The 27,091-nt window shown below is 34.8% G+C and overlaps 1 protein-coding gene across 1 annotated transcript; it reads right to left on the bottom strand.

The window, feature by feature from the left end:
- On the bottom strand, positions 1-27,091 carry LOC150109368 (glutamate-gated chloride channel-like). The gene is made up of 8 exons (XM_090407735.1): positions 26,825-27,091; positions 24,854-24,921; positions 24,328-24,551; positions 19,660-19,742; positions 13,974-14,114; positions 9,510-9,724; positions 508-684; positions 1-370 (listed from the first exon to the last, which is right to left on the bottom strand). The coding sequence occupies exons 2-8, from the start codon at positions 24,905-24,907 to the stop codon at positions 128-130; spliced, it is 1,137 nt and encodes a 378-aa protein (XP_090263861.1). The 5' UTR covers positions 24,908-24,921; positions 26,825-27,091; the 3' UTR covers positions 1-127.

The following is a 27,091-nucleotide window of genomic DNA, read 5'->3' as shown; positions in this document are numbered from 1 at the left end:
GTGACCATAGTTTTTTTGCTGTAGTATATATACACATTTCATAGTCCTTGTAGTGCTTGTATATATGAATAACTCCCTGGGATTCGTTAATGTAGGCGAAACTAACGTCATCTAAGACGACGCACGGTCAAGGAACCCAAGTGAACCAATAGGCCAGGTTAAACAGCACAAATACTATAGGAAAGAGAAAGCGACACACCCAGTCGATGGTACGTGCCAGTTTTTCACTATATTTCGGCAAACAGTGCTTACATCCTTTACCACTTTCTTCACTATCACTACTGTTATGTTTGATTTCAAACTGTCGGATTGAGGGCTGGTTCGTCAAAGATGCCGATACTTTGTTAGTTGCTGTTGGCTGGCGAACAATCTGCAGAGAAAAAATTTTTAAATTATATGAGTTAAGGTAATTTTTTTTTCCCAGCCATTACTCAAGTCTTTTTATTTCAAGTAAAAATAAAAATTAAAAGGTATACTAAATACATTTGTTTTTTTTAACATACGTACTTGAAAAAGCCGATTAGAGGAGGAATTTCCTGTTTGTGTACCAACATGCGAACAGCTGTTGAGTGATTCTTTGGCTTTTCTAGCAATAAAATTAACGAAAGGAAACTCCAAAAAGGCACAGAAGACCAGCCATGTACACATCTCGATCCAGACGTCTACGGCCTTTACGTAAGATACCTAGTTGTGAAATAATATATTTTAATTAATTGGTGTTCTTTTTTTATTTAATTGATTGGCTTTATGCATAGAAGAACAACAACAAAAACAAAAAAGTTTGGTAAACAGGTAAGGAAATGATCGTAAAGAATCATTATCGCAACAGTGTACTTGACAATTAATTTTGGTGTTTTTTTGCCATTAAAATGATGAAGTGCCAAAATTAATATCGCTCGATGATATTTAATCGAGCTCCTTAATTAGGCTGACCATATTTCCTTGAGACAAACATTGGGTTGCAAAAACGGGATGGGGGTTATGTAATATTCTGTATTAATGAAAAAGCAAGGCGGTAAAAAAAAGTTATTACATAAACATATACTTGGATAAAGAAGATGGAGAAGTGCAATTCAGTCTGTCAAGACTTTTCCAAGTGCAGACTGTGGAACAGACCATGAGTTATTAGTGGCTACGATACATGTGAAACTACGGAAACTGAAAACAACACAAATGTCTGTCAGATATGATCTTGGAAACATACCAGCTGAATACAATATTAGCATACAGAACAGATTCAACACGCTCAATTTGTGTGAAAGGGAACCAGATGAACTATGGGAAGAGATTAAAGATATAATTAAAACAGAAGCAAAGAAGAATATTTCAACAGTTTGTAAGAAGAAGCCCAAATGGCATTCAGAAGATGCAATCAAAATGCTCAGGAAAGGAGGAAAATGAAGGCCATAGGCAATTTACAGGAAGTACGGCATTTGAATGCAGAGTTTCAACGACAAGCCAGAAGAGACAAGGGAAAATACTTTAACCAGGAATGCCAACAAATAGAAGACCAAAACAAGAAAGGAAAAACAAGAGATATTTTCAAAAAGATCACAGAACTAACAGGGAAGTTTAGTGCCAAGGTAATAATATTGAAAAGAAAACACAAAGGATATCTTACAGAAGCTGCAGACATCAAAGAGAGATGGAAAGAGTATACAGAAGCCCTTTACAGAAAGGACTCCAAAATTACTGAGAAATTTGAAGAGCAGGATTATACACAGGAGCCAGTACCACTGGAGAGTGAAGTGAGGTCGGCACTGCATCAGATATCCAGTAAGAAAGCACCAGGAGGAGATGGAATACCCATTGAGCTGCTCAAAGCCTTGGGAGAAGAGACAGTAAAAATTTTAACAGCTCTATGTCAGCGAATTTGGATCACAACTACATGCCTACAGAATCGAAAAAATCAGTTTGTATACCTTTATTGAAGAAAGGCGATGCAAGAGAGTGCGAAAATTACAGAAATATACCACCGATTTCTCTTGCAAGTAAAATCTTACTTAAGATCATTCAGAAAAGACTGGAACCATTCATGAAGAGAGAAATGCTAGATGAACAGGCAGGATTTCTAAAAGGCAGAGGAACAAGAAATCAAATCGCCAATGTGAGATGGATAATAGAAAGAGCACAAGAATATCACAAGAATGTCTACCTTTGTTTTCTTGACTATAGCAAGGATTTTGACTCTGTAGATCATGTGAAACTGTGGAATGTGTTGAGAACAATGGAAGTCCCAGAGCATTTCATTATCCTTCTGAGGAATCTTTATTATGAACAAGAAGCTACTGTCCGAACAGATCTTGGAGAAACTGAGTATTTCACAATAGGTAAAGGGGTGCGACAAGGATGTATTTTATCTCCGTACCTGTTTAACTTGTACAGCGAATACATTTTAAGAATGGCAGGGCTGGAGGAGTCTCCAGTTGGAATTAAAATTGGTGGAAAAAATATTAGTAATTTGAGGTATGCAGATGATACCACCTTGCTAGCAGAATGCGAAGAAGATTTGAAGGAACTTATTATGAAAGTTAAAGAAGAAAGTGCTAAATATGGTCTTAAACTTAACCTCAAAAAGACAAAAGTTATGGCAACATGTGAACTTAATAATTTTGAAGTAGATGGGGGAAATGGAAGCAGTTAACGATTTTGTGTTCCTAGGATCCCGAATTGATGAAGACGGTTATTGTACCGAAGAAGTTAGAAGAAGATTATTACTCGGAAAAAAATCAATGACAAATTTAAGGAAGATCTTTAAAGATAAAGATATTAGCCTCACAACAAAAATCAGAATCGTGAAAGCAATGGTATTCCCTGTGGTGCTGTATGGATGTAAAAGTTGGACCCTGAGAAAGAGTGAAAGAAGGAAGATAGATGCATTTGAATCTATTCAAATGGGTTTGGAGACGCTTACTAAGAATACCATGAACTGCAAATAAATCAGTGATAGACAGAATAAAGCCAGATTTCTCCCTTGAAGCTATGATCAACAAGAAAAATTTGTCATACTTCGGACATATTATGCCAGTCTTGAGAAGATGATGATTGCTAAAGTTGATGGAAGCAGGAGAAGAGGAAGACCAAGAATTAGATGAGTAGATGAAGTTAAAGAAGCAACTGAAGTGCGCTTGGAGGTTCTGAAAGACATAGTCAGGGACACATCGGAATGGAGAGTATATGTTCGTGGAGTTGCCAGGAGTCAGAAACGACTGGATGGATCATAACACACAACACAAAGGGGGGACTGTATTTCACCACGATCGTACCATGAATACTTCTTCGATCAAGTGATCTTACGCAGCAAATTTCGGTCTCTCAACACCTTATCATAAGACTACTCACACTCCATCACACAATTTTGTCTGACAACTAACATAGCCCCTTATTGTCTCAACTTAATCTATGATTTCTCCTTTGACAACATAACATACTGTTCATAGCAGAAATATTCTCTCAACAGGTGCTATACTTCCTGGAAGAAAGAATAAACTCTACGGTATTACAAAAGTCTTGAAAGTCTAGGTGTTTTCCGCTCATTAAAAAAAAAAAAAATCTCTCCCCATCTAACAGAACAGGAATGTTTTCTTTATTCCATGTATCCAACTGCCTCACAATTAGAGATTTTATGAGAGTCAACTGATCCACAAACGATTATAGGTTATGAATAATAATTTATGATTGACCAATATTAAAGTATATCTATAGTTTTTATTAAAAACTGGACAAAACTGATATTTTTATTAAAACGACGGGACGGCAGGGAAATATGAAAAAAATGGCACTGTCCCGTTCAAAACGGTACGTATGGTCAGCCTATCCTTAATACAAAATTTCATTGAATTCTATCCAGCGAGAATGTAATTATTATAATGAATTCAATTCGGTTTAAAATAAAGCCTGTTGCTATGAAACACCAGAACTTATCGTTCATTAACCCGTCTTATAAAAAAGTTCATTACGGAATCTTGAACCCAATACAAATTCAGTATATTGGCATGGCACACATATGGCCAAATACATGTTACGCTTATAATTGTTTAATACACAACACAATACCGTTTGATACTGTGATACCGATATCGCGAGAATTAACAAGCATGTAACAAATCGTGGTTACTCAAAGAGGATTGTCGAATGACAGTACTTCTGAAAACGAGTTTGGAAAAAGTTTGAGGGCAATTTATGAAACTTGGATCCATATTTAGGTGAGGCAAAATACGTGGCTTAAGTTATCCCTGGACGTTGGCTGGGTGGATTTTATTAGTTTCGCATCTGAAAAGCTTATAAAATTTTGTTAAGCCACCTGACGTTTCGTCACAGTCGGACCAAACGAAACAAAAACGTAGAAAAACTTCTACGTTTTTGTTTCGTAAAACCGTGCCCTAACTTTTGACACATGCCTGAGATTTTTACAAAAGTACCAACATTCGATCAAAGTTACGTTATCTTTGAATACCGTAACACAGACATCTGGCGAAAACGACAAAAATATCGACAACTAAAAATCCATCTGTGAGTGATATCAAACCTATACTTGTACTGTGCTTTGTATGTAAGCGAGAGCTCAGCGTAATGTTTCATCAGTTGTCGGCAATCCTTCCTTCATCGATAGTTTTTCTCTCTTGAATCGCATCGTTTTTATTGACAAAACGACTGGAAAACATAATAGTAATTCTCTGTTGCAGAATGCAATTTAATTTAAGATTACTATTAAAAATGTATCGAGTTATTTTAATTTTGGTTTTGGTAGGACCATTTTGAATAGGAAAATTAGGCAGAACAAAGTGCAAATGTTGTAATGATGTGGTGTTACACAAGAATACGATTACGAAATACACCATTCATAATTGCTCACGATTATATTCTTACATATTGTAGACATAACTTTGTTTTGTTATTAAAATGGTTCAGTGACCGACAAATTTTAATAGAAACTTCACTGAAGCCAAAGTTGAACCACGTGGACTTATTGTCGATTACATCCTAAATCCCAGTTCTCATTTTCCTACTTCCACCGAGCCAGAGAGGAATAATTATAACAATCCATAATCGAGTTATTTACTGCCTCTGAAAATGGCGTGATTGAAAGGAAAATTGATATGACTGTGCATATTTTTGTAATTCGCATAGCGGAATTATAAAAACAAATTTTCTCACGGAGGGGATGGGGGGAAGGGAATGAATCTGACAGCCGATTACTTATTTAGAGATAATCAACGTCCGCGTGAGTGAGATGTATAGGTGGAAGCTTTGATACGTCCTGAAATATTATATATACATTAGTTTACTTTACAAAATCGAACTACGATGTTCAGTTTTACAGAATACAAATTTGGTTCGATGAGAATAGAAATCTTCTCTGAGAGTAGCATGGCTTTGTTAAGAGGAGAAAAGATGCTTATACAGTAATTTTATCTACAGTATTTTTTTCTCCAGAACAGAACAAGGTCTGTTCTGGGTAAAAATATACATTAAATTATACAGTTCAAGGTTTGAGAGAAGATACGCAATTGTTTTCAGATTATGCTCAACTGGGAAGAGCAGTAGCGCAGACCTCTGATGTACTTTTGCTACAAGAGGATTTGAATTGGTTGACGTTTTAGATAGACGATGGGGATGTCAGTTTACCGCTGCTAAGTACAAAATCATGAACTGTGGCCAGAAGGGATGAGGTATATTGGTGGAGTTCTACTTCAGGAGATGGAGGAGGATCTGGGAATGTTGATGAACGACGAGTTGAAGTTTACGGGACACATTTATCAGAAACTTCTGCCGTAATGCGAAGGACACTCAGGTAGAGATAAGGAGGTCATGGTGTCAATGTATCCTACACCTGATTAGATCTCATCTGGATTTCTGTACGCAGATCTAGTCAAATGGTTATATGTGTGACGATGAAACGTTAGGGAAATTCAGGACTGCGAAATGATAAGTACAGGGAAAGATCAAGAGAATGTGCTCAGCAGATTAGGAGGAAACTGACTGATATGACTGAGAAATATGTTAGTGAGAGAAGCCTATTAAAGATATATAGGGAAATTATTTCATAGATAACAGACAGTGGAAGTGGAAAATCGATAATTTCCAACATTTATAATCATAGTTGTCCAAAGCACTGCTTCGGAATCCTAAAAGTAAAACGAGAGCGATTAGTTTATTAAATAGATATTGAAAAATCTAATTAAAGCCGTAGAAATGGCGATTGCAACGAAGTTCCAGTTGAAGTTACATGACTGAAGCCTTTTAAGAGAAAATATCCTATTAGTAATTTCTTATTATCAGCGTTTTCTACGAAGCACGTTTCAGTCCTTGGAAGTTGATTTTCCTCTGCTTAATATACAAGAAACGTTATTTTCAATAATTAATAAAATCTAATAAGTGCCATCCCACACCTCGCCAATGAAAGAGTACACAGCTGTCACGTTTAGTTGATCGCAATAACGGAGGTTGCATGGCAAAAACTTTTGATATGATTGAACCATCATCAGGTGGCTATTTTGAAACCTCACGAAGGTAATAATTACGATTTTTTTTATCACAATAAAAGTGAATTTACTTCGTCCTTTAATCACACATGTAGAAACACTAAATTGCAACAAAATGACAAAACAATTTATCAGCATATATCGGGGATAAAAATAGAATAAGTTTAGTCTTAATGAGGATAAGGTGCACTCTTTCATTCATAGCATGTTTCTTTTAATTTTTCTTGAAAAATTATTTTTTAGAAATTATTCAAACTCTAATAATAATACAGTATATATATTCATAATTGAAATATTCATAATCACGTATGAATCGCGTTTCATTTTTATTAAATTGTTAGGTAGAGGTTAACATATTCCAGCAACGATATTTTTTCGACCATTTCAGGACATCAAAAAAAAAAAAGCAGATAAGTGGTTATACACTGAGCGATGAAAATCACCTATCATTTAATTATTGGCATTCACAAAGAAAAAATACTTATGAAGTTTAATTCTAGTCATCGACTAGAGGAAATTTTTCTGTGTCTTTTATCAGCCAATTCCGGCAAGTGATCAAAATTTGGTATGTGCAAGTAGCTTTTTTCTCATGGAAAAAATTGAATTTTTATCCACGCAAATCAAGAAATCGACCTTAGAGCTCACATTATTTTAGACAATAATATATAGTATTAGAGTTAGGAACCATGAGATGGCATCAGTTGTATGCCGTACATCTCGTGATCCCTAAACAAGAAGGTAGGTTAAGGCAAAAAAAAAAAAAGCTATGATAAGGAAAGTGGTGGACAGGCAGTTCAGATGACTAGATCTAGTTTTCAGTTTTTGGGAGGTAGATTAAATGAACGGGGAAGGAGATCGAAAAATATTTACTTTTTTTTCAAGCATTTATTGTTTTTTAATATATAAAATGATTTAAAGCCTTTCCATTCTCAAAACGGAGTATACGATATTCTTCTAGCTCTAATGTTTTAAAAATCTTCATCTCTTACCATCTTCATTGCCGAGTGCAATGAAGATGGTGCAATTTAAGGCGCGCTAGATAAGGGAAGGTTTCCTAGTCCCAACTAGCATGTCCTTTTGTGTTCTGTGGTTGATTTTGCTAAGCTGTTGAATTAAAAACTCCACGTTCCATTCTAGAGGGGGAGAAAAAAACAACCCCTACTTATCTGTGCTAAAGATCAACTAATTCTGGAAGTTAAAAAAAAAAAGTTCCTTTTTGTAGGTGACTGTAATCCAGCGAGAGAAGAGAGAGAGAGAATTATTAGTACCTTTTACTAATACTAAGAGAAGAAATGAAGGGATTTTACAGTTAGACCGGGATAATTATAGTAGCATGCATTACAAGTGACACGTGGCTGAGCACGTTGTTTGTGGTATCTTCAAATGAGATGAATATAAATGAAATAATTATTCTATTTTCAAGTAACGAGCTATATGGACCTATTTATGAAGTGATCCGACGTAAAGCTCTTTGGGTTAGGTGTAAATGGATGCTTAAGTGTTCTCTTTAATTAGAAGAACATCTAGGTAGTTTGTAAATTCACCAATCCTGTATAAATTAATTGCATGAATTTGTGAGAGGAAGGAAGAACTTCAGTACCCAAAATATTAGCCATTTCTATTCATTCTAAATAGAATCATGCAAGTAACATGTAACACACTAAAAATAGGGTACGTGTTTTCAGGAGAATCTCTACGTTCAAGTATGTGTGTGTGTGTGTGCAATGATGATAAAGGTTGTGACCTCAGTCACTTCGTGGGGTGGGAGAAAGTGTAGAGCGCTAACAGACAGGTATGAATAGCTCGGGAATCGTTGTCATGCGCAACAGCGTGTGGCCTGAAACAGCTGATCGATGCAAGAAGCGCATGAATGACCACGTAATGTCTAATAAGCATGCACAGTTGGTCAAATAGCTGTGAGCTATAACCAGGAATTACAAGGGAGCTATAAACTATAAACAGTAAACAATGGTTGAGAATATCACTTTTTTTTTCTTTTATTTATAGACCCCCCCCCCATCAGCCTTTAGGTTGATAATTGAGGTTGCTGGCTGAGGATTGGCAAAGAGTTGCATGAAGCGATGAATTACAAAACCTCTTATTTCATGAGAACAGAATTACACGAATATAATGAACAGTACCAACATATGACTTTTTTTCTGGTACTCGTTAGCCTCTTAATACTAGTAAAGCGAAGACTAGGTGCTGTGTTCCTGAATATTGCTTACTGAGCAAGTCTCTTCATTCTTGTTTGATCATTCGTGCTGCATGTGATTGATACCACCAACAGGATACTGTTGGTAATATCAATGCTTTCTCAGAGAGGCATGTTGTCCACGTGACCATACAGTCACACACACACACACACACACACACACACACACACACACACACACACACACACACACACACACACACACACACACACACACACACACACACACACACACACACACACACACACACACACACATTCTCACACACACACACACACACATTCTCACGATAATCGAAAGAAAATAACACGTATACCTATCTGACAGTTACAGCAAATCAGGTACAAACCTAAAAAATGTTCATACATCAAAAGAGCAATAGCAATACGGAATTTTGTTTCCAAGATAAAAAATATTTTTATAGTAGCTGACTAGAATCGATCATTAATGGGAAAGAGCAAAGTTTAAGCTAAATATCCGAGGAAATACGAGCTATACTGGAGATCAACAGTTTCATCGCCGTGTTGACATTTCATTAAGAATGATCGATAAATGAAGATGGATAGTCCAAGAGCTAGATCTATTCAAAGTGCAGGTCCTAGAGAGAGTTCGCAACAGTTAGTAAAACGATGCTTGTGGTGGAAACAAATTCATGTAAACGATCTGATAAGTTCATTAAGCATAATGTACGATATGTCCTTAACCTTTACAAAGTTCGCTATGCGAGAAAGCAATTATAATGAAAAATTATTCCCTTTTAAATAAATGCAACATTTCTATTAATAATCGCATTAACGTAATTACTTACCCTGGGGATTGATTCCTTTATACCTCTGGAATTTGTAATAATAGTGAGAATTGTGGTGATGCCAAGGGCAGTGCGAGCGGGAACAGCATATACATCCAGCCAAAATGACAACCAGGAAACGACCACCAGGAGGCTGATGGGTAAATAAACTTCCATTAAATAGTATGGAATTTCTCTACGAAAGCTGAGGCTAGCTTGCAGTCCACTAAAGCTACCTGAGAAAGAAATTAAGGCCTAAGTTGTAAAAATCTTTCATTTGACAAATTTTTACTTTGGTAACTAATAAACATTATTTATTTTTGTCGGTGTGGCAATAAGTAGAGGGGGTCTCTTGTTTGTTTTATAATTAATTTTTTCTCCTTTACTTCACATGTTTAGCGATGCCTTTGGATATGAATATGATTCATGCTCATTGTAACTAAATCTTGTCAGTTTTGTAGATGGCGTGTTTCTAGATTTCTAGATAGTTTTTTTTAAATAAAATTCAAACTCTTATCACGGCAACGAATAATTTCTCTGAACCGAAATTGTTATAGAATTATTAGATTTCTCATAATAAATTCAGTAAATATATTCTGGTTTACGACATTTCTCCATCACGAAATCATCAATACATATTCACATGCATAATATACTAATTAATTATTAGTAAAAAATATTAATCCCGAGTTTTTTTAAAAATTCAAGCCATCTAATAGATGGTTTGAATTTTTAGGTTCCGCAAAGCATGGCAATCGAAAGGCGTAAATGTTCGTGTCGTACTACAACAGAAGGATGTCGTCCCTACGGACAAAAGGAGGTGCAATATTCTAGCAGTATTCATTTTGTGACACACACACCCATTGTAGTACCTCCCAGATACTACAATGAGTGTACACACCCAGAGAGTATTGATCCAGAAATTATCACTTAAGAAAAAATAAGTATAACGAATGCGACAGCGAATTTTAACCAGTTTATCGACAACTGTATTTTATTTTGTACTATTTCAGTTCATTTTGAACTGTGGTCTTCATCTTATTATTTGTAATAAGTATATAAAAGAAGAAACGTAAAGTTTAAGTTGCAAATGAAAGAAAAATCCACAACACGCGAGAATAGTCACCCTGACCTCCTTAAAATTTAAAGGTCTTAAAACTTACATTTTGCCGGTGTCAGGTTGGGTAAGTGATTAATGTATTTGCTCTCTAACCAACACTCTGCGAGTTCGAGTTGCGTCATGAGCAATGATGATGGGAATGTCTTTAGGTGACATTACTCGGTGTGAGACCACTGTCCCGCTTACGGGAGACCCGAAACCCTTCCACCTAAAGAGTTTCATGTTAGGACTCTAAATATGATAGGACTGATAATCCTATCGAATGCAAGTATGGGGTGGGCTAAAGTTTACTTACTCGTACTCAAGAGACCAAATATGGACTATTTTACGCTATTTCCAGCTTCCTCATCTCCGAATAAGCATGGGGCGGGTGCTTTCACACAAACTGATGATCTTCATCCACTACCTAACATTTAATTATGTTAACAATTCAGTTAGCAGTGATTTAAAATGAATAATAAAGTCACTGTGTCGAGCCCTCTTCTCTTACACCCAATAGCGTTGCGTGGCAAACTTTGTCTGGAACTCCTCCTTCATTTAACATTTTTGGCATGTTTAGCATTTTACTAAAACGGCCTTTCTTTGTTGCAAAAGCGATGCTCAATTTTATTTTTCATCATTATTGATAGCTTCATTCACTGGCACTTCTAACAATTCGTGAGTTTGAATTCAAGATAAAAGAAGTCGAATAAAAGCAGAAGATTATAAGCAGATTAAAAACGATTCTAATTTATTTAAAATTATTTATCCATAAACTTACTGTTACGTACCATATACGTACGTAACTTACAGTAACAGTATGGTACGTAACTTACGTACCATACTGTTTAAATTTCATCCATTCAATTTAAATTATAACTGAAAAGCAATTAGATAAATGCAGTACTCTTATGAGCCTATTATAAGAATGGCAAGAGAAAATTCTAAAGGACATAACAATCAACAAATTAAAAAAAAAAGGAATGGCAGAAATTAAAAATATGAAATAAGATGCACATGGTATGATAAACGAAGCATATACTGAAATTTGTAAAACAATACGAAAAAAAAAAGATAATGGAGGATGAATGGAATTTTAATACAAAAAAAGATTAGAATTACAAAAGGAACGAATAACAGTATAAACCAAACAACAGAGTTTCTTGATAATACAGGAAATCTTTATATAATAGTTAAAAAAAGATGAAGATGCACTGCAGAATAAAAAAAATGTCAGAGCTAATAACCAAGCTTCTTTAGGAATTACACAAATAAAGGTAAGAAAATGGAAGATGAAATTAAATTGCGATTAGAAAAATATTAACAAAAAATGGAAAGGCACCTGCACCAGATGAAATGCTAATAAAATGCTGAAAAACAGAGGGAATCTCTTGCATATGAAGCTGGAAGAATTGTATACAAAAAGTTTCAAATTCAGTAAATAATACACTGTATTAAATTTCCATAAACTGAAAGAACAAGCAGGTTTCAGAACATCATTTCTACAGAATGTTCCATGACTTATGGAACACCCTGTACTGAGAGCAATACCGTCAAAAGAATAAGAATCCATGATTATAGAAATAAATGAAACAAGTCTAGATATAAGTGGCCTAGAAGTAAATATGGATAAAACAAAGATAATATATAGAGGAAATACTATTCTAGAAAGAAAAAATAGAAATAAAAAAAGATTGAAAAAGTGGATTCATAAAAATATCTAGGAAAAAAATTCTAAGTGGCCATAAAATTGATAATGAAATATCAGCATTAATCAGTTACAGTATTTTACTAAACGTTTTCAAAAAGAAAGATTCACAATCATTGTACACTACTAGTAATGACTTATAGTGGAACTTCGAACTTTACTAACAGTTAGAGAGATTTAAAACACACACACACACACACACACACACACACACACACACACACACACACACACACACACACACACACACACACACACACGGAATACAGAAAGATCAATTCTAGGAATAACAAAGCTAGATAAAAAAAAAGTGGATAAGGAAACAAATTTAATTTAATGGATATCGCAAATATTTCACAAAGAAAGCAACAGAATGGAAACGGAAAATTGGACTTCGAAGACCACGTAAGCCAGCAGTAGGATAGAATAACGATAAAAAGATATTACGTATATTTAGAGAGTAGAGATGCACAGGATCAGCTAAAGTAGAAGAAACATGGAGAGGAATTCATCCAGTTAATACTGTTAATGATGATAACGATGCCAAAGGAAAGAAAATAGTGCACAAATGAAGTCTTCGAAAACCAGTTCAAATTCGAACAATAATGTGTGGCTATCTTAATGTAATTTCACTTCTATTTCTTTGAATTTCAAAGCCTGAAAGGTCAAGATACAAAACAAGTATTTGTTGTTCTCATAAAGCTCATCAACCAGAGCTTAAGGTACTCTGAAGAAAGGTAGACTTCACATAAACTCTATTTACAGGCATTAATTTTTAGAACGGTCATTTCGAGGTTCGATTGTAATAGCTGTAATTCTGATAGACTTATAAGCCACAATAATATAACCACCTACCTAGTAGCATTTGAGCCTCCTCTGGCGGAGATAATCCCTTGCACCCGTCTTGGCATTTACCCCCACTAGACTACAAAACAAGGTATAATGAGGTATTCTGGTCATCTAGACAGAATAACGTCTCGGAGGACAGCAACCGAGCGAGGCACTAGCGTTCGACTTGCGGATCCCGCGTTTCACATGATTCCACAAATGTTCGACCGATTCAAATCCAGAGAACTAGGCGGACAATGAACCATGCACAATGCGAGCCTCGTGATATGGAGCGTTCGTCTTGCTTGAAGAGCCGAAATCTATTGGGCCACATTCTCACAAGGCAGGACAATATCTGGCGCGAATAATCTCAGCTAAAAATCAGCGTTTAAGGTGTGTTTAGTAGGGATGAGAAGACACAGTGATGTCCACGAGAACAACCTCCATACTAGGATCGCGCAACTGGCCTATTGATGAATAATATATAATGAAAATTGTTCAGTATGTCATTAGAGTACGTAATTCTTTACTCATGTCGGTGAAACAGAAAAAGAACAAAGAACGAAGTGAGACTGTCCTGACAGAAAATCATCCCTGAAAGGGAATATGTACTTTCCATAAGATTGACTATGACAGTAGGCAAATATAATGAAAGGATTATATCGCTTGTTAGTAATACTGGCAGATGCCAATAATGCTAACATTCAAGAGTACTTTTTTATGCCTATATTATGGAGAGAACCTAAAATGTATCTTTTGAATCCGGGCCAACATAGATGGATCATATAATAAATTTCATATTTCAATGAATAAACTGTGAACAAAAAAATCGAACATTGAAAATTATCACCTGCTGTTATATAATCTTTGTCGAAGGTTTCACACATTACATTGTCCTTGTCCAAGTAGTGCTCTGGAAGCTCCACACTTTCAAGGAATGTTACGCAGTCATCTCTCCACTGCAGAACGAGGGCGTTTTTATCGTACGACCCTACAGAAAAGAAAAGTTCATTCTTATACTTTTTGATAATATGTGAAAAACAGTAAAACTAGTAATACGCGATCTACGATCTCTTTTCATTGATTTACTGATGCAAAAGTCTATGACCCGAATAAGCTTTGAAAGTTTTTTTTTTTCAACTGAAAGTAAGTTAGTACGTCTCATTCGGTGGTTGAAAGGATTATCTTCTAGGATTTTTCTATTCTGCAAACGGTTAATTTACAGACGTGGTACACTGGCCTTATCTCTTTCGGGCCGAAATTCCGAACTTACAATAAATAACCGATAAAAAAAGTTGCCTAAATGCAGTCATGGGCTTCTGCTGACAGATATTAGATCCAAATGGGATTCATAAGGTTGCTCTACTGAAGAGACGTTTGTGTTCCATAATAAGGTAACAGGTTTCACGTTTTGGAGATACGTTTTTTATTTCAGTGACAGAGAAGAATATGCACAATTAACGGACATAATGCACTGGTAAGAAATAATTTGCGTAGGTATAACCAAAAATCAATCGATGACTATTTTCTACAGTTATATCATACTCATCTGCTATGGATTTTAAAGATTCAAGCACAAACTAAAAATAGCATCGATACTGAAAGACTGAATGTTTTCTCTGGGCGATTTAATTATTCTGCAGAATGAAAAATCTGAGTTTCCAGAGTAGATGAAATCTGCCTTCCATCCTTTTGACATAGACTTATTGAACATGGGATTCAATCCTAGACCTTTCGAGTCAGAGTAATATGTCTATTGTCTTGTCGATGCATTAAGGAAGCAAAAAAATAATAAATTATAAAATAACGAGTCTATTAACATGATTATTTTCTATTAACTATGATATTCTATAATTTAATTTCTATGATTATATTTTGTTAACATGATTATTTTCATTATTTTCATTATTGTTCTTCAATGATAACTGAGCCTCCGTAGCTCAGTCGGAAAGACCTGAGTTTGATTCCCGTCTATGGCGTGAGGAACCTTTATTTGATCACTTTCCACTAAAGGTGAGTTAACCGGTTTCATACGAAGGCAGATGGTTTTTTCCACACAGAAACTCGGGTGTTTCGTCCCTCAGAACAAGCAAACCGGCCCCTCTGAACACACATGGATCTACAGTCATAAATAAACACACACACACACACACACACACACACACACACACACACACACACACACACACACACACACACACACATTATATATATATATATATATATATATATATATGTAGAAAGTATTTTTACCTTGGGTATAAATATGTTAAAGATACCAAGCAATTTTAAACCTGGTTTTACTCCATTTCCCAAGTAAGCAAACAGACTAAAAGTCAAGTTTGCGCCTGCAATTGATGCAAGTCTAACTGATCCCACAGGTAGTGCAGGACCAGGGCAACTCGTGGCAAAGGTGGAACAAGCTCCGATCACTAATCTTAATATTTACCCTTAATGCCAAAACACATCTCCAAGAAGGGGATGTAAGATGTTTTGTATTAAAGGCAAGGGGCCACTACCCAGACCGGTTTCGACCTTTATTGAGGTCTCGTCAGTGGGAGCTAGGCTAGAAATACCAAGATTTAGCAATACAGAGCTTGTAAGTATTTCGCCAAAACAGAGATTTTTATTTAATAAGGTTAAAACACCTTATGGTAACTTGTTTTGGCGAAATACTTACAAGCTCTGTATTGCTAAATCTTGGTATTTCTAGCCTAGCTCCCACTGACGAGACCTCAATAAAGGTCGAAACCGGTCTGGGTAGTGGCCCCTTGCCTTTAATACAAAACATCTTACATCCCCTTCTTGGAGATGTGTTTTGGCATTAAGGGTAAATATTAAGATTAGTGATCGGAGCTTGTTCCACCTTTGCCACGAGTTGACCTGGTCCTGCACTACCTGTGGGATCAGTTAGACTTGCATCAATTGCAGGCGCAAACTTGACTTTTAGTCTGTTTGCTTACTTGGGAAATGGAGTAAAACCAGGTTTAAAATTGCTTGGTATCTTTAACATATATATATATATATATATATATATATATATATATAATTAAGTATATATATATATATAATTAAGTATATATATATATATATATATACTTAATCTGTCATTAGGAAGGCTCAACCCCCCCCCCCCCCCCCTGAAATGGACTAGGTAGAAAGGGGGGGAACTCCATACGAATATTATTATTACCGAGGAAATATTAACAATTATTGTCTTGGTTTGAAATAGAATTTTCATTTAACTTTACAAAAATTACAAGTTATTTCTTAACATTCATGAAATTTTCGATGCGATTTTACGGATTCATGGAGAACCCTAGACAATATCAAAGAATTCAAGGTTCTAAGTTGCTTTTGGTTTGTTGGAAGTTACAGTCGAACAACTAACACGATGATGCCAGTGTATTATGGCAGTTAACTGCGCGTGTTTCTTTGGTCTGTTTGCCTGCTTTTGAGGAGGAAAAAGTCAAATACCGGGTACAATTGGTATTAGTTTGGTGGGGACAACTAATTAAAGATAATTCGATATCGGGAATATATGTTGGTAAACAATATTAAAATTTAAACAATATGCTTATTGATTATACTTTACAAAAAATAAACTATAAAGAAAAATCCTTGCTTTTTGTTCAGCAAAAATCTTTCAAAAGTTTATCAAATTTTAAATTTCTTGCTTCATCACATTACGCAGGCCCGATCTGGCCGAATTGGTTTAAGGCAGACCCTGAAGAAATCTGAGTTTCCGGTACGAAAAACTCTACTATTTCCGCATGATACCGGATGACTCAGCTTCAGTTCAGTAGGCCTTTATAAAGATTCTTAGCTCTTAACAGAATCGCAAATGTTTCTTACAAAAGAGCATCGTTGCTACCGATTGAGCTACGAAGGCTCTGAGGTTTTCTCTCTGAAATGTATTGGTACAAAACTGAATTCTTCCCTCTCATTTATACATAACACTATTCGACTTTCTATTGAAATTTCTTAGTATTTTATGGACATTTACAGACGCATCATATTTAGGCTACTTTTCGTGAACGATAATGAGCGTAAATCAGCTTTTCAATCGACCTTTAAAACTTTACGAAGCATCTCAAAAACAACTAAAAGTATATGAAATTTTGCAGAAATGAATAAATCGATTTAATTTTTCTTTCATTTCATTTTATTTGTATTTTTCTACGTAAAAATAACCACAGCAGGAATTATAATTTCTAGTTTCACTCTATTCTCAGTAGGCATATCCATATTCTTGTCCTTTGTCATTTCTTTTGATATAGTCATCATATATTTACGTTAATATATTTATGGATGTTTTTTTCCTGCTGAATTTCTAGTTTCACTCTATTCTCAGTAGGCATATCCATATTCTTGTCCTTTGTCATTTCTTTTGATATAGTCATCATATATTTACGTTAATATATTTATGGATGTTTTTTTCCTGCTGAATTTACTTTATTAATACAGAAATTAGTCCTCTCATGGTTTCTGACGATCTGTAATAAATTATACGTCGAAAAGCTATTTTTTATAATGATGCCATTATTGGTATATGTTTAATAAAATAAAATAAAATAAATTAAATAGATTGCAACACATTCTTCATTCCACAAAGGGAATGAAGAGAACTAATTTAAAGTTTCAGCAACTGATAGACGTTCTAGTCTAAAGATTTACCATCATGACGGCTCAGTTCCTTATTGCAGATGTGTTTCGTATAGGCCAGTGAGATGCACTGGCCTATAGGAAATATGAACCAACTCAGGAATCGACTGGAAATAAAAAAACATACAAAAAGTTCCTCTACGAGGAAGAGTTTTAAAAATCTTTTATAAGTTCTTTCTCCTGTATATCCAGCCTCATGTATTTAGTCATAAGTGGAATATGTTTGAAATTTGACTTGAAATACATGAGTTAAGTACGAAAGATCTCGGAAATAATTGTTTTAATTCTTAAAGTTTCTGTATTACTTGTAACTACTAGCTAGTATTCTGAGCTGTATTGATATTCACAACACGCATGCAAAGAAATGTTATTCTGAATATCAACATTATTAGTTCGATATCTTCTGGACTTGGCTAGCTTATCTTGCGTTACTTGTTTCCAAAGTATATCAGATGCATATCACTTTTTAAAATGCTTCTCTTTATTAACGAAAGACTGCAATTTTTCCATATAAGTGATTCATATAATCGGGGGAGGGGATGCTGTCATTATATGTGATTTGGAGAAGAGGCACGCATTGATAATTAACATCAATAAAGCAGAGTAAAGCACGGCCTCATGTTTAATGTCTTCAAACTCACTTCGAAATTCTTTCAGAAGTATCTTCCCGTTTGCTGGAGACACATTCTATTCTATTCCAAATCATTCTCCTAGTTCTTTTTAAGGAAGCCCAATTTTACACAATATTTAGATTGGATAATCATTATACTTTCTTATTTTGAGATGCGCTCCAAAATCTTTATTGTATTCTCTAAGTTCTGAAGACCAAAAAATTCTTGATCGAAAACAGACCTAGCTTCATCGTGATCAACGAAATCACAAGTTTACAGACTGGAAGTATCGAAAAATGGTTATCAAACACGATATCCCCCATATTTGTGAGGTGGGTGTAATGCAATATATTTCCAGAGTTGGAAAAGTTTCTAAGAGGCCTTTACTGTAAAATAAAATGGATTAAATGTTTTTTTTTTCTTTTTCTTTTTCAAACATATTCTTTAAACTAGGGATTCTTAAGTGGCATTCTGCTATCCACATCCTGATTGCAAAGAAAACTACTACAGGGACTTGCTTAAAGGAAGCGAGACCGCAAACCAACTTTGCAACATAATTTGAGTACACTTGATAAATATGAATTTATTACTTAACAGCGAAACAAAGCATTTTAATTTAATGATAAAATTTTTTAATGGAAAATATTATTGGAATAAATAAATATCGCTGAAATATAAAATCGAAAAATAAGCCCAATCTCTTGATTCTTTTTTGTTATGAATTAAATTACGCAAAGGCAATGATACAATTAATTGTTTTCAAAAATTATCTTTTAGAGAGAAAAAAAATGATTTCTGAAATTTAAATTAATTGATATTAAATTAATTTATATTTATAAATTATCATCGCGTGAATTTTTGTGAATATAGTTTTGGAATATCTCTGATTGCCTTTATCAGTGAATCTAGTTGAAACATTTATGAATTGTTACTAAAAAAACTAGCTGTATTTGCCGGCCTTGTTGGCCAAGTGGATGGAGTATCTGCACTCTAGCCAAAAAGGCTGCGGGTTCGAATCCCGCCGTGTGCATGGATGTTTGTGATTGTCTGTGAAAATACTAGTGGTGGTGGTGGTAAGCAGTAGATGGCATTGGTGTAGATGATGAAGTTCGCTGTAGATGGTGGATTGAGTGGTGCCCTTCCTCGATGAGTCTTTGGACTCCCTGGAGGTCACGTAATAATAAAATAATAATAATAATTTAAAAAATGGCTAAAACAGTTAAGAAAAAGAGACGTACAATTCATATAACAGATACTTACAACTCATGAGTTTTATCCTGCAGGACTGACGATCGAAAGGATAATGTTTGAGATTCATTGGACATGATAGCGTCAAACGAAGTCTAAATCGCAAAGGGAGAGAAAGAAACAGTGATTAGGGGTAACATCATTTTTTCAATTTAAATGATCTGCTTAAAAGTGTGCTTGTTCTTTTTTTAATAAAAAATAAAAACGAATTTTCAGTCACTTTTTAAAATAGTTAATTACGACTTTTTTTGTTTCAGTGGGCATAAGCGTATTTTTCCCCCCCCAATACAATAAATATACTTACAATTTGCAGAGGAAGTTTATTATTAACTAATTCCTCTAACTAGTCTATGGATAAATATACCCTACCACATAGGAATAGGACAGCACTTTTTTCAAAGGGGATATTTTCTATCCACAAATTCTTACAATACTTGTATAACATTGATCTTTAATACTGTATATAGTTAAAAATACATTGCACTAAAACTTCGTAAGTAAACTGATCATAACTCGCATTTGCATCACTTGTAAGAAATGCTCTGATGGAACATTGGTATTCAAACTCTCTTTGTCCAAGTTTAAATTGCAAGTCAGCCGAGTTCCGCAGTTTGTAATTGACTGATATGGTTTACGCATGAATTTACTTCAGCTTGCTCCTTTACACAATGATCTTGTGAAAGGAACGCCATTGCAAGAACGCTATGAATTTGGTTACTACAACGGTTTGGTAATGCAGTAGTGGGATAGTGGCATATTCGTTTTAAATGGAAAGGATTGGTTTGAATCGGGTTTCAAATAGGATTTTTTTAAAACTGAGTTATCGCTCTCAATGGGAATCTCGCTCATAAAATTTACTGGCAGTTAACAAACAGGACCTTACGCCTTACTTTGTTCAGTGTGCCTCTAAACTATAACAATAATAACAACAACAACAGTAGACAACAGAAGATTTTCAGGCAAAATTACAAGATTAAAATACAGCTAGAAGATGATATAAGGAATAACTTTCAGCTGTGAGCAGATCATTTCTTGAGAAGCGGAAATCTAGAAAGCAGCAGCTGTAGCAAATTGTAAATCGATAAAAGCCGTCCATTTAAGGGTCTTTAATTCTAATATGATGTGAACTGCATACTATATCAGAAGTGCAGCCGTCCACAGCTGAAGATAAACTAGTGCTTTCAAGTAGTTCTTGAACAGAATTAAAAGTAGTATTGTCGAACAGAAGGCGACAGAATTGTTTTATGCACATCGGTTATGAACAACCCGATACATCCATCGTTACTTGCCATTATTACTCAGAAGAACCCTTTCTATTTATAATGAAGCAAGCCTGAGATGCTGGATAACAGGCATTGTTTGGAAGTAATGCTATATTTTAATACTTGAAAATGGGACGATTAAGACAGGCGAATTAACAATGATTTTCATACGTATTTTTTTTTATAGAACTATGAAGTGTAACCAGTTATACTTTAACATCTAATGTATTCCAAAACGTATTTACTAAACTTCATTCTTCTATAGGTGGATAAGTTGTCATGAAAGGCTCTCCGATGCAGTACTGGGACTTTGGTGACAAGGATGTTGTCACCAAAGGATGTTGACAATGACAGTCATATAATGAATGGTTGAAAACTCATAATTTAAGGACAGTTGATAAAGCCAGAAATAAGCGAAAACCCTCCTATAGCGAACAACGTAGAATGAAAAGACCCAAATGATGGCGTCTCTCTCTCTCTCTCTCTCTCTCTCTCTCTCTCTCTTTTAAACTTTAACACGTTTCCTGATTGCAGTAAGTAAAGCGATGGCCTTGAGCCAACAGACGATCAGTCCCTTCACTTAAAGACTTTCAGAAAGATCAAGGACAGAGTGGGATTCCTACCCACAGCACAGCAACAAAGCATAATTGCTGTCCAAGACGGCGATGCAAGTCACAGCAGTCACGAATATTCACAAAAGTAAAACTTAAAAACGCGAAATATCTATCATATGTAAGTACACGTATGTAGGGTTAGAAAAGACGAAATATTTTCTCATCATATAGCATCTATTCTGATTACATAAATGAACGTGTTAATAATTCCTGTTTATTACCGCTGTAACTAAGAACTGTTGAAAAATATTTCTTGAGGTCAACCTTTTAGGCTACAATAACAAAAGATGATGATTGCAGATTGTGTGAAAACTGGAATTTTCGTCTCGAGTTCAAATCTGATTTTTTTTTTATTTAGAGAACCATGGTTTCGATAGTAATCGTGGATTTCAGGTAGGGACTTTATTTCCAGTTAGAATTTTTACTCTTATTTGGTCACAGAACAGGTATTTGGATTCAAAGAAGGGGAAACGACAATCAGATCATGCAAAGCAGGAGGATAAGTCACAGAGGACATTCCATTTGAAGTTCCTTATAATGCCAAAGCATTGGTAAAAGACAAAGAATGGTTGAGTGAAGGGTATTCTATGGTAAATGAAACTAAGATGAAGTTTTGCTCTTAATTGCTAAGAATTGAATTTGGAAGGAGAGTTGGTAAAGAAAAGGTGAGGAGTGTTAGCAGGAGGATTAACAGCAATTCACAGCAGATCATTACTAACAACAATTACCTTGGCATCTTACCGCCTTGATCTAAATGAGAAGCGAATTTGAGTTGTGGACATTCATGTCCCCAAGAGAGAAATTTCACTGTTTGGTAACTCGACTCTAGAAAATTAAGCTTTGGAGATAGGTTGTCAAAGAGGTTAGAGTGAGTATCATAATTTGAAGAGCGATTAAGACAGCAAGCTAGTAAGTATGGCAAGTATTTCCTTGTCATACTTACTTCAGTAAGTATGGCTAGGAAATTTTGAGCTAGAGTATCAAACGATGAGGAAATTCAACAGTTGGCATTCTCTGACATGGGATGTCTGAGGTAATAAATTCGCACGTATCGCACATGTGTGACAGAAATAATTGTGTCAAGTGTAATTTTGGACAATAGAGGTAAACCTAGTCATTGAGGTCTCCAATTGAGGTTTCGTTAGAAACAGCTGCTGTTGGACTTGGATGACCGAAATTGGCTAGTGCATCGTTTTGTGAAGTCTTGGTGAAATGGATGTGGAAATATTTTTCTGGAAGTATCGATTTTTTTTGTTCTTTTTGGTTGCTTTTTATTATTTTTTGGCTGGAGTTTTGTTGTTTATTGCGATTCGCTGCTATCTTCCATTGTTAGTACAAACGAAGAGTTAAATAAAGAGTAGTGGCATGCAATTTAGGTTAAAAAAGCTCGACGCATCGCTTGCATGGGACGTATGTTTGCGTCTCCTGTTTATATGTGGCCCCTGCAGTTCTCTTTTCACTTATCACTGTATACTGGGGCATAGTATGGCATACCTATGAGCATTATCTGGAAGAGAAAGTAGCAGCAGGATTATTTATTAGCTCGTTCAGTAGCTTCCTGTTTCGTTACTATTAAGTTTTTCCCATTTATTCGTGCTACTAGCGGTAGATGCGGCGTGTGGAATCGGTAAAGCGATTTCACACGCCTCCCCACCCCCGCCTACAGTATAGTTGACATACTGTGTTTGAAGTGTTACCCGCACGACATGTGAGAAGGGAGGGATAAAGATAAAATTAGAGCTCTCGCTCTGATGACTAAACATGGAAGAAAACAAAAGCTACTTCAGATGTCTAATAAACATGCTGGTAGTGTTTAACAGGGCAATGAACATCGACTACCATTTGCAGTTTGTATTTCCTCCAACTAGAGAAGACATAACTTTGCGACGGTAATTCTCTTAATACTGTTTATGCAGCATTTATCAACGACATAAACTATTGAAATCGGCTACATAGTGTTCTTTTCCGATTAGTAGATACTGATCGCCAGATATCGTAAGTTATGGTCCTGAATCTTCGTCTTTGGATAGAATGAGTCTTCTTATTATTAATAGTGAGCTGTGCGTGAACTTGTCACTCTTCATTTAAAAGTCTTGAACTTTTCTCGATGTCTCACTTGCAGTTTTGCGTAATTTATCTCCAGCTGTACCAAGTCCCTCTGGAAGTGTAATGTTATGTGTCGTTCGAGTGAAGATCACACGTTTCTCTATAAGCCTGTATTGACGCTAGGTGCTCTTCTAGTCTCATCTTTGGAAAATGGCGTGGTCGGTCTTCACTTATCACTATCGCTGAAAATTAGCCCCCCCCGCAATTCAATTTTGTTACGTGATGTTTACTACACGTTATTTCTTTCTGTGTATTCGCATGTACTGTATGGTCATTTCTGTTAAGTTGCAAGTTAAGTTGCAAGTTAAAAACTAAGTTGCTTCCTTAAGAAAAAATTCTAGTTACCTGAGCTGAAGATGAAACAAGGATCAAAAGTTCTGTTCGGCGACTAGACTCGAACTTATAACATTCTTTCTTCTACAGATCTAATGTAATGGAAATTACTAAGAGGCTACGCAAGGCCTCTTAGCCTGTATTTACACCCTCGTAATAATGCACGATATTGGCAAACTCGGGCTACGATTCACTCTGCAGGAAGGATCATCGCTAAAATAATATTCACATTTTTTCTCCAAATGTAATAGTGTCGAATTTATACGACCAATCCTATCTCACTGGAATATTCAGGACATTCAGAATATATATCAACTACAATTATTACATAATCGATGGCTTAAAATACTCTGGAATGGACTTACCTGAGAGCTAGATAGACGTGTCCGCTGGGCATTATCTGAACGTAGATATTATCTTTAGTGCTAACAACCAACTCGCTCTCCTTCTCGTTAATAAAAAATAGTGTTGGTGTCCAAATACTGTCTTGAAGACTTTTGAGACCAACAACTTTTTCTCCCCAACTTTCATTGAAGACTAGACGTTCGTCACTCCACCAATGACGCAAAGTTGAGTGGATTTCAAATGTCTTAGGAGAAAAGAAATTAACACTAAATTAGAATGACAGATAATTCGAATGTGAAAAAAAAATTAACTGGAGAGCGCGCGCACACGCACACACACACACACACACACACACATGGAAACAGTTATAAAAATATTTCTCTGCAATTCGTTTGTTATTTTCTTGAAAAGTATAAATAAAGTTCAAATTAAGTTAAAGAAAGATTTGATTGATAAATATTTATTGCCTTTTATATGAAAGCGAAATATCAGACTCAAAAGTAAGAAGATGTAAACTATGAAATGTTCAAAGTATTATTCACTAACCATTTCCTTAGAGTCGATATCTCCCATATACCCTACTTCCACTTGAAGAGACATTGGGAGGGGTATGCCTAAAATCCAAATTAGAATTGATTAAATATTTATCGAATTCATTACACTTTGAAAAAGTTATTCTCTCATTATTTAAAAAAAAATTAAGAAACATTAGTGAATTTTTTAAGAGGAGTTGTTAAATTTTATTTTATTTTGGTTATTCAATTGATAAATTTTATCCACTTTTATCCAATTAAAAGTATTTTATCCACTGCTTCTATTCGAAACCATCAAATATAATAATTTTTATACAGATGCCAATTTGATATCGCTTGATGAACAAAATCACAAGGCTTGACTTCCCCGCTTACTGGAGGTCTGAAGTGGTTGAAAAAGTTCCATGTTTGGTCTCTAGAGCAGGGTTTCCGGACTGTGTTAAAATAAATTAAAAATACAAAAAAAAAAATACAAAATTGATAAAAATAGAAAAAAAAAATCCACGGCACGAAATGTGCTACAGGTGTGCTAACCTTTCGTGGGTGAGAGTAACATAAAAAAAAGTCCTGTTAATTTATATCATCCATGCCTTGCTGCTCCAATCTTACACATTATACAGCTATGTAAATAATTTATAATCTAGAAAAAAGTATAAATTAGGCACTCAATCAACACATGCACCACGGAAGATGAGGAGTAGGTCGGTGTGTAAGATAATCACATGCTTATATCTGAAAACAGAGAAGGATATATATATATATATATATATATATATATATATATATATATATATATATATATATATATATATATATATATATATATATATATATATATATACTGTATATATAGTTGTCTTTATGCATGCTATAACATAATAATGTGACTCATGTACGCTTTCTCGAATTATATTCTATGAAAAATACCTGTACTGCTCTAAAAGATAAGCAAAGATCCACAATAATTTTTTTTTAAATTCTGATGCTTCACTACCTGGCGTTGCAAAAGACAAACAAATATTTTAGTTTAAATCTTCTACAGTTTGAGCTTTCCATAATAAAATAATTTTTTCAAAAAAATTCTTTTAGATCATTTGTGAATAGGCAACATCGAGGAAATTATTTCATGACAGTTGTTAGTTTCTGATCTCAGATATCGCTAGAAGAGTAGAACTTTCCCAAGAAACAGTTTTTGTATGTTATTATTGCCACAATTCCTCATTATAATCTATTATTTATTTCCGTAGTTATTTTTGGCAATTTGTCAAGTTTTTAATGTATAAATTGCCAAAAATAACTAGAGAAATAAATAACAGATTATATTGAGGAACTGTAGCAACAATAATATAAAAAACTGTTTCTTGGGAAAGTTCTACTCTTCTAAAACTTTCATTTTCAGCAGGATCTTTTCTTTAGCATTTCATGCAAACGAACGTCATTACAAGAATGACACGTAAATTCAGATCAAAGTATCTCTTTTTTCCTCCCTTAAAGAATGTGTATACATCTCAAAAAATGTTAAGTAGATTTTTTAGAATATAATTACAACCCTCTGATATTTAAGTATAAAACTTTACAAAAAAGAAAACTATTACAGTTTTGAATATTTACTAATAAATACGACTAACTAAAGCAAACATAAATCATAAATAAATCATACTATTTGAATTTGAAAATGAATTGTGATTGTCTGTGGAAATAATAGTAGTTGTGCGCGATAGATGGCGCTGGTGTAGTTGCAGTTGGTTGTAGTTGGTGGAGAGTTGTAGAGTTGCCCTCCCTCGATGAGTCTTTGGACTCCCTGGCAGTGTAATATAATAATAATAATAATAAAATCATAAAACAAAAAAATACGAGGAAAAATATAATGTAATCCACTGTAATTCTGTTGTGTAACTTGGTTTTCTCTTGATATGGCAACGAAGGCAGTTTTTTTTTTTTTCATTTTTAAAATTTAAAGCAAACTAAAACATCATATACATACTACTGTTCTAATATATCGGGCTTCTCAATTCTTCAGGTCCCGTTAGGTCTCAGACTACTGCTGACGGTGGAAATTATTATTATTATTATTAAGAATACAGATCATCAAACAGACGTAATCACCCCGGAACATGATAATTGCCACATACTGAAATCAATAACGGAATGTGGGAATCAATAATTCCCAAAAAAGGACTATCTATTCTCCACATCAACATCAGAAGCATTCAAAAATACTGGCTGACCATGCAAGCTTATCTGAAGGAAG

This window comes from Typopeltis vanoorti, chromosome 2 (genome assembly GCF_054136105.1).
Source record: "Typopeltis vanoorti isolate ZY-2024b chromosome 2, IOZ_Tvanoo_1.0, whole genome shotgun sequence".
In the NCBI taxonomy this organism is placed as follows: domain Eukaryota; kingdom Metazoa; phylum Arthropoda; class Arachnida; order Uropygi; family Thelyphonidae; genus Typopeltis; species Typopeltis vanoorti.
Note: the sequence above shows the minus strand (reverse complement) of the source record. Positions and strands in the feature narration are given on the sequence as shown.

Excerpts from the sequence above, each read along its gene's own strand:
- LOC150109368 (XM_090407735.1), bottom strand. The coding sequence starts at position 24,907 with ATGTCTCTTCAAGTGGAAGTAGGGTATATGGGAGATATCGACTCTAAG. Across the intron at positions 24,552-24,853 it reads ATATCGACTCTAAGGAAATG|ACATTTGAAATCCACTCAAC; the intron begins GTTAGTGAATAA and ends TTTTCTCCTAAG. Across the intron at positions 685-9,509 it reads TAAAGGAATCAATCCCCAGG|GTATCTTACGTAAAGGCCGT; the intron begins GTAAGTAATTAC and ends TTTCACAACTAG.